Raw genomic sequence first — 14,358 nt, 5'->3', positions numbered from 1 at the left:
TTAGTCTCATTTGACCAGAGAACGTTCTTCCATGTGTTTGGGGAGTCTGCCACATGCTGTTTGGTGAACTCCAAACATGTTTTTGTTTTTTTTCTTTAAGCAATGGCTTTTTTTTTTGGCCACACGTCCATAAAGCCCCACTGTGTGGAGTGTATGGTTTAAAGTGGTCCTATGGACAGACACTCCCATCTCTGCTAAGGATCTTTGCAGTTCCTTTAGTGTTATCTTAGGTGAATCTCTGATTAATGCCCTCCTTGCCTGGTCTGTGAATTTTGGTGGGTGGCCTTCTCTTGTCAGGTTTGTAGTGGTGCCACAGCTTTTCCATTTTGTTATAATGGATTTAATGGTGCTCTGTGGGATGTTCAAAGTTTGGGAGAGCCTGACCTGTTTGGAGAGCTCCTTGGACTTCATGTTGCTTGATTAGTGGTCTTACAGACTCAGGGGCTTTTTCGAACAGGTATATTTATACTGACATCATGTGACAGCGCATGATGACACTTTGATTGCACACAGGTGGAACTTAATCAACTAATTATGTGACTTCTGAAGTTAATTGGTTGGACCAGCTCTTATTTAGCGGTTTCATAGCAAAGGGGGTGAATAAATACAACTTTTCAGGGGTTTTTTTCTATATTTTATAAACAAGGTATATTTTTTTTCATTCCACGTCAACAATTTGGACTATTTTGTAAGGTTCATTATACAAAATCCAAATAATTCCAGGTTGTACTGCAACTAAACAGGATTCCAAAACAGAAAACTTTCACAAAGCACTGTAAATACGTATTATTCTTGTATAAAACATTTCTAAATAGGGTATTATGAATTAATTATTAATACAGTGCCCTCTTCATAGCGATTTGATTTAGAATATTTTTTAAAAGCTCATTAGCTTGTCAAGTTTCCAACCGAAAAGGCTGCTTTAACCTAACTGATGAAGGACCGCCCAGGTCATTAACTATTCATGGGGGTGTGTGCTAAATAAAGTTGTGTGTGTGTTGACTCAAGGTTATGATGTCAACATTCAGGAAGGAAGTGGATCAGAAAGTGGCATTAAAGAGGGACAAAGGCTTCTGTGTCTGAACCTCACTTCCTCTCCCTCTCGCTCTGTCCTCACTCTCCTCTCTTTTCTTCAGCTTCTCCCCCTCGCTCTGTCTTTCTGTTTTCTCCATTATGTTTTCTCCATTTCCATTTCTCTCCTCTCGCTTCAATTCAATACAATGCAATTCAAGGTCTCTCCTTCTATCTCTTTCTCTGTGTGTCTCTCCGTCTTATTCTCTATAGTCCTAGAGTATGGGCCAAAACAACAGAAATTGTTTTAGCCTCTATTTACGGACTGCAGCCCACACACACACACACACACACACACACACACACACACACACACACACACACACACACACACACCAGCCTGGTGGTGATTAGAGCCTCAAAGATCAAAGTCTTTTCTTTGGCCTCTGAAAGCAGGAACAATAAAACCCACCAGGGATAAAAACCCTGTTCATCCTTACACATCGGACGGATATGAACACTGTGACTGTACATGAGATATTCGGTGTCGAATTATATTTATAGAGAGTGTACAGTGCACTGCATTCATACAACTAGGGTTGTCACGGTACCAAAATGCACCTTTCTTGTCCACAAGCTTTTGTGGATTTGGAACCACCGAAGCAGCAGCTCCGTAGGCCGTCATGTCTTCTTGTTGCACGGTGCACCCATGAAAAGTTCAGACAGAGCTTCAGTACTGGGTGGACCCTAATGAAGTCCTTGATTAGTTGCATCAGGTGTGCTTGAGACAACACCTGTTTTGCATATTTGTGCTGTTGTGAGGGATTCTATTCAGGGGGATGAATAATTTGGGGACTGGAGAAGTCATTATAAGTTGCATTTTCAGTTGAATTTGGGAAAACCACTTGAAGCATTTGTTGTGTTGAACTATTTCAATTGCTTTTGTTTGATTTGGTCATTGAAAACAGCTGAAAATCTATACATTTTGACACAAAACCTAATTTGCAATGGGAGTTGAATAATTAGGGGTTCGAGCCTGAAGGGCTCAACCCTATTGTAATTGTAAGGATGTATTTTTACGATTTATTATTATTATTATTATTATTATTCTGCCCTAAAACTGATCGTTCATACCAAACCGTAAGGCCTAGAGAGCTGAAACTTTGAGGGAAGGTAGTACTACAGCTTCGCAAAGTTTCGGCCCGATCAGCCAGATGGTGGCGCTATAGTGAGCATGTTTAGAAAAAATGGCCATAACATTTGAACTGTTTGTCACAGACTCTTGGATTTTTTTGGAAAACATACTTTTGCGAACTAGTCCTAGGATTTTGTCCGATCAGGACCAAACCAGTGCCAAATGATTCTATGGAGTCTATAGTCCATATTGAAGTTATAAAAAAAAGTTTGAACTTTCGACTTTCAGTAGCTACGGTATGCGAAAACACAGGAAGTAGGCGTGGCCACTTTTACATAAATGGATATAACTCTTGAACGAAATGAGATATCTTCATCAAATTTGGCACACTTATCTTTCAGGACACTCTATGGTGGTCCAGAAAGTTGGTGCAGTTTTGCCACATGGTGGTGCTATAATACTGAAAAAAAACATGAAATTGGCTGTAACTAAGGAACCGTTGATCTGATTGACAAATTGATCTGATTGATCAAATTTGCATACGGGGTCTTTGTCTCAGTTGCCATCACTGTGTGTGAGCACATCCACGTATGTTGAAAAACATGGCCGCCATCAGCCAATCAAATTTCGGTAGTTATTAGACAAGGTAGCAAATGGCTGATCGGAACAAACTTGGTGGACCTATTTGACTCTTGGTCTAAGAGGTTTTTGTACAAAGTTGTAAAAAAATCAGCCACTAGGTTGTGCTACCATGATTTTTTTTGTTGTTAATGGTTTCTGATAATGTTAAAAACCTACTTTTGCAAACTAGTCATAGGTTTTTTGCTCAAGTGAAATAAAACTATTGCAGGAAATACTTTGGACTTCTCAGATCAATAGTAATCAAAAAAGTTGAACTTTTGATTTACCCTCGCAAAGCCAGATCAAACTGTTTGAAGTGGGTGTGGCCACTTTTACTTAAATTGCTATAACTCTTGAAAGGAATGAGATAATTTCACTAAACCTGGAGTACATATGTATGGGCTAAATTTGAGGACAGATGTAAAAAAAAAAAACAAAAAAACAACAGCATTACTGAGTGTGACCAGTTGGTGGCGCTATAGCAAAACAAAACATGAAATTGGCAGTAAATGTGGAACCATTGGTCCAATAGACTTGATATATAAAGCTTGCAAGAATTGTCCTTGTCGAGGGTCCAATCAGCATATACGAGGACAATTGTGAATCTTGAAAAACCAGTGGTCGAGCAATGTTCAGCAGCTATTAGACAAGCTTAACGAAGGCCAATATTTCTTAAAATTATCTTGGTTTTTCTTTGATTTAGGTGCTTATAGGATTGCACAATAATAAGTAATATCTTTTAACATCTTTAAGGGCACTAAACGGCTTGAACCCTGATAATTGCTGCTTGCAGCTATATTTTTGATCGCTCCTGTTATAATCGACGACGAATTTACACTGCTATTATATCAAATGACAATAAACTTGAATTGAACAAAACTTTTTTCAGAAAACCACACCAATTTCCCCAACTCTTTGCACACAGTGGAGCATTTTGGATATAAACATAAGTCTGTACTCGTGCACCACTGTCGTGCTTCCATGCTACACAAGCTCCGCTTTACAAAGTTTGCAGGTTTCAATCTTCATCACTGCATTTAATATAAAATTCCCCCCCTGCCTTAGAGGTTGCACACATTTTTCGCTGTCACTTTTTTTTTTCTGCTGTGACGATTACGCCTCCGTCTGATGGTGACTGTGGTCATGTCGGGAATAAAATTGGCATGTCGACATAAACAGTAAACTGAAGAAATTCATTTTCATTGACTCTGAGTATTCTGCTAAAGCTAGTGGCATCGCATTACGTGCGTTTGACGTCATGTGCCATCGACTGGGAAACGGCTTATACTTCCGGATAGTAAAAAAAGTTTTCCTCACTTTCTGACAGCTACAATTAAGTTGCCCTTAGAACGACCACTATCCAACCAATCGGGACCACGGGTGTGGCCACGGGGTGGCCAAGGGTAGTGAGTGAGTTCATTTCAGGATTGTCCAATGGAGAGGATTGTCAAGTTGTGTAATGTCGTGCAGAAAGCTAACACAGTAGAAGCAAACTATTCCATGGCCCCACGGACCACAACAGACAAGCAGGCGAGCAAACACTGGTCAAGCATTTTTATGTTATTTGGAGTCATAACATTGCATTCAGTTCATTATTAGCTACTGATTAGCTAATAATCAGCAGATTACCATCGTTAGTTATCATTATCTAATGATATTGAATTTGTAATGCTTGCATAATTGTCTAGCCTAATATTGTGTTAGCTTTGTTTTTGGGTTTTTTTGCAGCTTGCCTGACATCAAACAAATGTTATTTAGGAATGTGTTCAATAAGGTTCCTACTCACGCCATACACAGATACAAGGCTCCAGACTGTGCCTAAAATGGCCACGACCAAAAATATTCATGTGCTAGTGATATTTTTACTGAGATCGCCACTGGCGACAATATAAATGTACACGTTATGATTAAACAATTTGTATGTATTGTCTTTTTACTTGCATGTTCTGTGAGGAGTAGGCTATAACATCGTTTGTTGTGTTGATGAAATGAAATGAGACACTGCGAATGAAAGTTTCGCTGGAAAAAAAACAAACAGTTTCACTGAGTTTAATGGAAGGAGCTAAAAATAAAATTCAACACCGGCAATATGATTGCATGTGAAGAGCTGCCTTTCACCAAATTTACCTCTCGGAAATTACTAATGAAGGAAAATGGACTGGATGTGTGCAAGATGTATGACAACGACACAGCATGTGCTGAGTTTATAGGATGCATTGCAGATGAGATCAAAGAACAAGCACTGACAGATGCTCAGACAGCCATTACGTCTCTGTTATCACTGACTGTCGCACAGACGTCTCTGGGAAGGACAGTCTTATTGCATACTGCAGGCACACTTCTGTAGGTGAAGCAGTGAACCGGTTTATTGCTTTAGCTGAGCTTGAACACTGCCATGCATATGGAGTATTAGAGAAAATAAAATGCTTGTTTGGTGATGCTAAGCAAACTGATCATGATTGGTAGCAATTGTAGCCTTTGGAGCAGATGGGGCCTTCATTCTTATGTGGCACTTAATTTTTTATTTTTTCCTATAGGAGCCAATGGCTCATTAATTGATTTTTTTCGTCAGGAGCACTAAGACAATGAAAGCCACATGATGTATTTTTCTGTGGTTGCAGATTATCATTTTACCCTACCTTGGATTGCCACTCCAATAAAGGAATTGTGCCTTACCTTAGGCCAGCTCAGGTTAGACCCAATGGAGGTGGCTGTAGTCATGTCAGTCATGTGATCTTTCAACTCTGAGAGCTCTTCTTCTTAGGCACTCTAGGCTTATCAGACTGCATGCATGTGTTTTAGTGGTGTGATTGTAGACGGAACACTGTAATTGATTGAATTTTGAGTTAGAAAACACCTAGCATAGGCTAACGTCTATACCGTTAATAATGCACTAGATCTCACCGAGTTTACGTTTCAGACCCGAAGACATGATTCGTGTGTAATTAAGAAGCATAGTTTAACTCTACAGGTCCAAAGCTAATAACAAGGGAACTGACTCTCATATAATTTGGCTTAGCAATACAACCTAGTAAAATATAAGAGCTGTATGAAGTAGCAGAATAACACTATAAAAATGAAATATTTAAATCAAACAGAACTGTCTGATTTGTCTGTCAAATCAGAATCATCTGAATAACATCGTATGTCCAGTTCAAATGTAGTAGAGTGGAAGCAAACTACAGTATGTGCTGAGGAAGAAAGTGATTCAGCTCCAAAATGGCTATCTTAACAGTTTTTACCTCAGCAGTGCCTTCTTGTCCATTTGTATGGATAACTGAAGGCCATACAGTATTAGAACCCACATCAGCAAGTTTTGCGTATAATACTTAACAAGGCCATTTGACTCAAATGTGTGTGACGATCATGGAATGACTCATAACTGAGAGCTATAAGCAGAAAAATAAAAAAGCAAACTTTATACAACAAACACATCTTTGCTGATTACCTGTGTTTGCGGTAAGAAGTAAAATTGTATAAAATTGTAAAAACTTTTGGCTGAACCGCCACTTTAAGGAGAAAAAGGTTGAACACTCAGTGGAGTGAATGTTATGCTGTTGATTTATCACCACTTTCAGGGAGTGTAAATACAGTAACGATTTCTTTCTGACTTTTAATTATGACTTTTCATCAGTGCTCCAGTCAGCAATTCTGTTTTTTTTTTTATTTATGAAGTATATAAATTCATAATAAAACACACAATAAAATGCATGAAACTTGTCAGAACTTCTCATCATCATGATAGTCAGATGTGGTATTTGTAATACATATCATTGCCATCCAGTATTCTTTCCCCAGACCTGGTTCTGAATGACAAGAACCACAAAAAATGACAAAGATCACAGCTACATATACTACATAGAAACAATGTTTGTGGATAACTGACCGTCACCCCCACATGTGGGTCGTCCCCAAACTTTTGCCAAAAATTTGGAAGCATGTTTTTTGTATGCTGTAGCAGTACAATTTCCCTTCAGTGGAATTAAGAGGACCAAACCTGTTCCAGCATGACAATGCCCCTGTGATGCACAAAGCAAGGTCCATGAAGATGAAGACATGGCTTGCCAAGGTTGGAGTGGAAGAACTTGAGTGGCCTACACAGAGCTCTGACCTCAACCCCACTCAACACCTTTGGGATGAACATGAACGCTGACTGCACCCCAGATCTCCTCACTGGACATCCATGTCTGACTTCACTAATACGACTAGGGGGACATCCCATGGTAGGCTTTTGGGGAATCATGATAGATGGAGGCACCTCTTCCATTTTTGAAAGGTTGTAATAAGTTTATAAGGCCCCAGAGTATGTGCGGACTGCGGAGTTTGCATGTTCTCCTTGTGCTTCGGGGATTTCCTCTGGGTACTCCGGTTTCCTTCCCCAGTCCAAGGACATGCACTGTAGGCTGATTGTCCAAATTGTCCGTAGTGTGTGAATGGGTGCGTGAATGTGTGTGTGATTGTGCCCTGCGATGGGTTGGCACCCATGTCCATGGTGTTCCCCAAAGTTCCCTGGGATAGGTTCCAGGCTCCCCTGTGACCCTGTGTAGGATAAGGTGTATGGAAAATGGATGGATGGATGGACTTCATGGGATGTTCTAGTGAAACAAATTGCCTTCTTCTAGAACACTCTTTATAATACTGTATACAAGACAAATGTTTCCCAAAGTGATGTCTACTTACTGTAGGTAGCCTCCTTAGTGGGACAGTTACAGCATTAACTGCCGTGACTGCTTATAGGTACGTACCGACATGGTAGTGTGTGGCTTATTCTCAAGAGTGTAGGCCAGGTTGCTAGGCCCAGTGAGTAAGGTAATAAAACTGATTAATGATTGGACATGACTGATTTAAATGATCAAAGCACATCCATCATAATGAATGGGCGTTTATTTAAAGCTATTGCTGGGGCATTAAGAGATGAAGCTGTCTCTATATCTCACCGTTTTAGCAGTATTTCATTATAAGCCCTTGCCGACAGGGTGAGCCATGATTCTGCATAATTAACGCTCCCCTGACAGATGAGAACAATCTGGGAACATGTTCATGAATTATTAACATTTGCTCAGAGGAGACACCTGTTCTCTCCTTGCAGGATTCTGGCTCTAAGCAGCCTTATCACATATCACATTTGAATGTACATTTTTTTTTTTTAAAAAGCGATATTTTTGTATTGCCAATTTGTTATTGTGCTGTCTGTTTCAATGTTGTGTATAATGAAATGTCTTGAAGTATTGCAATGCTACATATATTTTTCTAAATTATTCCTGCCTAATGAAACATACTAGATGACTGCATACTGTAGCTAAAGTCATTTGTGTTCACCCAGAAGAAAAGAGCTTAAACACAAGAAAGTTTTTAAAGATGGGCCCATTTTTGTCGAATTGTAAATTAATCAAATTATGATGATCATGATGATTTATGATGATGTTGATTATGATCATGAAGGTGATGATAGTGGGGATAATGGTAATGAAAAAAGCAGTGATGTTGGTAATGGTGTTGTAATGAAGGTGATGATGTGAGGATTGAGGAAGATGATGAAAGGATGATGGTGGTCATTATGATGATCATCATGGTAGTGATTATGCTGGTGATAATGCTAAAGGTAGAAATGATGAGGCTGAGGAAGGTAATAATTATAAAGAGGATTGGTGATAATTGGATGATGATAAAGCTGATGGTATTATGATTATGAGGAGGATGGTGAGAGTTCTAATGGTGATGATGATATTATTATGAAGATGATATTGATATTATGATTATGAGGAGGATGGTGAGAGTTCTAATGGTGATGGTATTATGATGATTGTGGTGGTGATGATGGTAATTCTAGTGGTGATGATGGTATTATTATGATGATGGAGACTGGTAATTCTAATGATGATGCTATTATGTTTATGAGAAGGATGGTGATGTGGTCAGAGTTCTAATGGTGATGCTGGTATGATGATGACGATTGCTGCTTTCCAATGGTGATGATGGTAGTATGAGGATAAGGATGATGATGATGATGATGAAGATGATGGTAATTCTAATAGTGATAATGGTATTATGATAATATTGATGATGGTGGCATGGGTCAGAATTCTATTGGTGATGATGGTATGATTATGAGGATAAGGATGATGATGTAGTGGTGATGATGATGATGATGATGATGAAGGTGGCGGTAGTGGTGGTATTTCCAGTGGTAATTATGGTATTATGATGATGAGGATAAGGAGGATGTTGATGATGAGGACGATGAAGATGATGGCCATTCTAATGGTGATGATGGTATTATGATGATGAGGATAAGGAGGATGTTGATGATGAGGATGATGAGGATGATGGTCATTCTAATGGTGATGATGGTTTTATGATGATGAGGATAAGGAGGATGTTGATGATGAGGATGATGAGGATGATGGTCATTATAATGATGATGATGGTATTATAATGATGAGGATAAGGAGGATGTTGATGATGAGGATGATGCGGATGATGGTCATTCTAATGGTGATGATGGTATTATCATGATGAGGATGAGGATGATGATGATGGTAATTCTAATGGTGATTATGGTATTAAGATTATGATAATGATAGTGATGTGGTTAGAGTTCTAATGATGATGATGGGATAATGATGATGATGATGATGATGACAATTGTGGTGGTGATGGTATTTCTAATGGTGACAATGGTATTATGGTTACGATGATGGTAATTCTAACGGTGATGACGGTAGTATGATGATGATGATGATGGTAATTCTAATAGTGATTATCATATGATGATGATGATGGTAATTCTAATGATGATGATGGTATTATGATGATGGTAATTCTAATGGTGATGATAGTATTATAATGATGATGATAATGATGGTAATTCTAACGGTGATGATGGTAGTATGGTGATGATGATGATGGTAATTCTAATAGTGATGATGGTATGATGATGATGGTGGTAATTCTAATGATGATGATGGTGTTATGGTGATGAGGATAAGGAGGATGATAATGATGAAGATGATGATGATGGCAATTCTAATGGTGATGATGGTAACTGGTCAGAATTCTAATGGTGATGGTATTATGATGATGATGATGATGATGGCAATTCTAATGGTGATGATGGCACTGTGATGATAAGGATAAGGATGATCATGTGATGGTGATGATGATGACGATGATGAAGGTGGCGGTAGTGGTGGTAATTCCAATGGTAATGATGGTATTATGATGATGATGATAAGGATGATGATGATGATGACGATGATAAGGATGATGGTCATTCTAATGGTGATGATGGTATTATGATGATGAGGGTAGGGTAATTCTAATGGTGATGATGGTAACAGTGGTCAGCAGTGTAATGGTGATGGTATGATGATGATGATGATGATGGTAATTGTAATGGTGATGATGGTTTTATAATGACGAGGATGCTGGAGGTGATGGTAATTCTAATGGTGATGATGAGGATGGTGATGGTAATTCCAACAGTGATGATGAGGGCAGTGGTGGTGGTGGTAATTCTAATGGTGATGATGAGGGCAGTGGTGGTGGTAATTCTAATGGTGATGATGATGGTTGTGGTGGTAATTCTAATGATGATGATGAGGGCAGTGGTGGTAATTCTAATGATGATGATGAGGGCAGTGGTGGTGGTTATTCTAATGGTGATGATGAGGGCAGTGGTGGTGGTGGTAATTCTAATGGTGATGATGAGGGCAGTGGTGGTGGTAATTCTAATGGTGATGATGATGGTTGTGGTGGTAATTCTAATGGTGATGATGAGGGCAGTGGTGGTAATTCTAATGATGATGATGATGAGGGCAGTAGTGGTAATTCTAATGGTGATGATGAGGGCAGTGGTGGTGGTAATTCTAATGGTGATGATGATGGTTGTGGTGGTAATTCTAATGGTGATGATGAGGGCAGTGGTGGTGGTAATTCTAATGATGATGATGAGGGCAGTGGTGGTGGTAATTCTAATGGTGATGATGAGGGCAGTGGTGGTGGTGGTAATTCTAATGGTTATGATGATGAACAAGTATGCTAATGATGGGATAACAGTGATGATAGTGATGGTAATAATGACAATGATGTTAATGGCCTCAGGCTTTTGTGTGTGTGTTTGATATTTCACCTCTTGCTTTGAGGTAACACATATCAAACATTTTTGGGAACTGTGAATCAAAGCAGGCATTGTTGAGCTCTTGAATATTGCATGGTGTGTGCTTTTTTACCACTGAAAGGAAGGAGAGGGGAGTTCCTTAACAGGTAGAGAGAGATAAAAACAAACTGAAAGAGATCAAGCGACAGTGAGAAGGCTGGCTCACATTCTGTGTGTGTGTGTGTGTGCATGTGTGTTTAGTATTCTGCTCTGAGCGTGTTCATTTCACTCTCGTACTCACCTCAGCCCTCATGGCCGTCTCTATGGCTACAGCACATTCCACGCACCAATTCTGAAGCAGGGAAAATTGCCCAATCAGATCACTTCATTTGCTCAAAACATCCTCCAAAGGCATGAGAGCACTGTATTAATAATCATTAGTAATAATACTGACAATGATGCCTCTTTTCAGAGTATCATTTGTATTCTTTTTTTTTGTCTTGGAAAATTAAGAATTGACTTGTAGCAGCTGTGAATCCGGTGAACACACTGTGTGTGTGTGTGTGTTGTTTCAGCTGCATAGGCAATGCTCGCATTTGAGCATATGTAGTGCATTTCTAAACATAGTCTCTCACAAAGTGCACACCCTATTTACATACACAAACACACACACACACACACACACACACTCACACACTCACATTTTTACTCAGTGTAACTATAATAATTTGTAACTGTGTAAATGTGTAACTAGATTATACTTACGGTTAGTGTGTGGCTACTTAATGTTTCTTAGACAATGTGTAAAATAACAAGTAAAATTGTAACTAATTTTTGTCTAATGTGTAACTAGCTAATGCTTCTTGGCTAAAGGGTCTTAGGTAACTTGTCATATCAAGATGCAACCTACCTGATGTGTACCAGCTATTGTGTATATTGTGTAGTAGCTCATTTCTGCTACCTGAAGTGTACATGCTAATATTTAACAGCTAAATTGTAATATCTGATGTGTACTATCTGAGTTGTTCAAGCTAATGTGTACTAGCTGTTTTGGCTGTCTGAGGTGTTCAGGCTAATGTGTACTAGCTGTTTTGGTCTGTCTGAGGTGTTCAGGCTAATGTGTACTAGCTGCTTTGGTCTGTCTGAGGTGTTCAGGCTAATGTGTACTAGCTGTTTTGGTCTGTCTGAGGTGTTCAGGCTAATATGTACTAGCTGTTTTGGTCTGTCTGAGGTGTTCAGGCTAATGTGTACTAGCTGCTTTGGTCTGTCTGAGGTGTTCAGGCTAATGTGTACTAGCTGCTTTGGTCTGTCTGAGGTGTTCAGGCTAATGTGTACTAGCTGTTTTGGTCTGTCTGAGGTGTTCAGGCTAATGTGTACTAGCTGTTTGGGTCTGTCTGAGGTGTTCAGGCTGATGTGTACTAGCTGTTTTGGTTGTCTGAGCTGTTCAGGCTAATGTGTACTAGCTATTTTGGTCTGTCAAAGGTGTTCAAGCTAATGTGTACCAGCTGTTTTGGTCTGTCTGAGGTGTTCAGGCTAATGTGTACTAGCTGTTTTGGCTGTCTGAGGTGTTCAGGCTAATGTGTACTAGCTGTTTTGGTCTGTCTGAGGTGTTCAGGCTAATGTGCACTAGCTGCTTTGGTCTGTCTGAGGTGTTCAGGCTAATGTGTACTAGCTGTTTTGGTCTGTCTGAGGTGTTCAGGCTAATGTGTACCAGCTGTTTTGGTCTGTCTGAGGTGTTCAGGCTAATGTGTACTGGCTGTTTTGGTCTGTCTGAGGTGTCCAGGCTAATGTGTACTAGCTGTTTTGGTCTGTCTGAGGTGTTCAGGCTAATGTGTACTAGCTGCTTTGTATAGATTTCCCTATGTTTCAGATTTTGGAAAAGTTTCTAGTTTGGCATTATTGAAACTATATCTCTAAAGCCTCATTCACGTTATTACAGAGAAGAGTTTTAGAACACGAAGCACTATACTAAAGACTAAAATTAACAGTCAGAGATGCTTCGTTTGGGGTTTTTCCTCAACTGTGAAACAAACAGTTAAATACGTAGTTTCACCATGAAGAGGTAAACCTGTAAATGGTGAAATGTCAGCCTGTAAATAGGATGAACAGATTATTTATGTTATTTGACTGTGTTTAAGGCTAATGCAGGATTTGAATGTAACCTAACCCTGACCCTAACCAACCAGCAGTTATAGTTTTGAACTTAATAATAAAGGTGTGAAGTTAAACATTTTGGGAGACTTTGTATCTTTGGAATGATATGCATTTCTATTTATTCTGTATATATTTCAATTTCTGGAACCTGACATTAATGTTCAATCGGTATTTTGTCAAATAATTTGTTATTTAATGCAACAGGAAATGCAAATGCATCTATGCATACGACTATAAATGGACAAAAGTGAGACATCCTATTGTAATTTGTTCAGCAGTTGTTAGGGTACATACCAATTATGATCAAACAGTCACTCATATATTCAGCACGTTGTGTGTGGGTGTGTGTGTGTTTATGGACTTAATTAGGACACAGTATCAGGCACAATATGATGATATGTACTATCCAAAATTTTCAGTGTGAACTTTGAATGTGTCCTAGCTATTGTGTAATACCTAACAAACAGCCACTGATCCATACTGTCCTGCATATGGAATTTGTTTGACTAGCCTGAGGATATGAAGGGCACAGTCAGTGATACTGTCTCTGGTGATATTGTGCGTGTGTGTGTGTGTGTGTGTGTGTGTGTAACTGTGTCTATGGATCTGTGGATGTGTTCAGGCATGCGTGTGTGTGTGTGTGTGTGTGTGTGTGTGTGTGTGTGTGTGTGTGTGTGTGCGCCTGTCTCTGTCTGTCTGTGTTATTCTACCAGGATGATCTCACTACCAAAACTATTCAGTTCTACATATTTTTAATCTTCTTCTTTCCCTCCCTTTCATCCTCATTTCACACTGCACTTCCACCATCTGGATCTTACAAATCAGTTCGCTCTAAAATGAAAAGAAAAAAAAAAGCATAAAGTCCTATATCCTACTCCACTCCACATGTTCAGCTGTTATCGCAGCTTCTACAATATATATGTGTGTGTGTGTGTGTGTGTGTGTGTGTGTGTGTGTGTGTGTGTGTTGCAGATTTTCTGCGCTCCACCATGCTGCCCTCAATGGGAACCTGGAGCTCATCTCTCTGCTGCTGGACTCTCAGGCCATGGTGGACATCAGGGACCAGAAAGGTTGGTGCTATATTAAGAACTGGGTTAGCTGAGGTTGCGTGGACCGATCAGCCACTGAAGCAAAAAAAAAAAAAAAGCTAATTAGTCCTGCATGAGTATAAAGGAGTAGTGCAGTAGATGACCGCCGTGAAATAAGAAATTAGGTAAAAAGCAATAGATAGCTAATAAAATTCAATTGAATGGAAATCCATTCAGAAAAATGAATGAAAATCAAAATAATAAAATATATATATATATATATATATATATATATATATATATATATATAT

The 14,358-nt window shown here is 39.2% G+C and overlaps 1 protein-coding gene across 6 annotated transcripts in view; it reads left to right on the top strand.

Annotated features, from left to right (window-relative positions):
* The window catches only part of caskin1 (CASK interacting protein 1), a 152,822-nt gene that overhangs the window by 80,082 nt on the left and 58,382 nt on the right, over window positions 1-14,358 (top strand). For all 6 annotated transcript variants that reach the window (XM_053648411.1, XM_053648419.1, XM_053648402.1 and 3 more), the window contains one exon: window positions 13,992-14,089. In XM_053648411.1, coding sequence (XP_053504386.1) covers window positions 14,065-14,089 — 25 coding nt within the window. In that variant the 5' untranslated portion in view covers window positions 13,992-14,064. The remainder of the gene's footprint in view (window positions 1-13,991; window positions 14,090-14,358) is intronic.

Source organism: Ictalurus furcatus, chromosome 2 (genome assembly GCF_023375685.1).
Source record: "Ictalurus furcatus strain D&B chromosome 2, Billie_1.0, whole genome shotgun sequence".
NCBI classification, from domain to species: domain Eukaryota; kingdom Metazoa; phylum Chordata; class Actinopteri; order Siluriformes; family Ictaluridae; genus Ictalurus; species Ictalurus furcatus.
The sequence above is the reverse complement of the archived record's forward strand: the minus strand, read 5'-3'. Positions and strand labels throughout refer to the sequence as shown.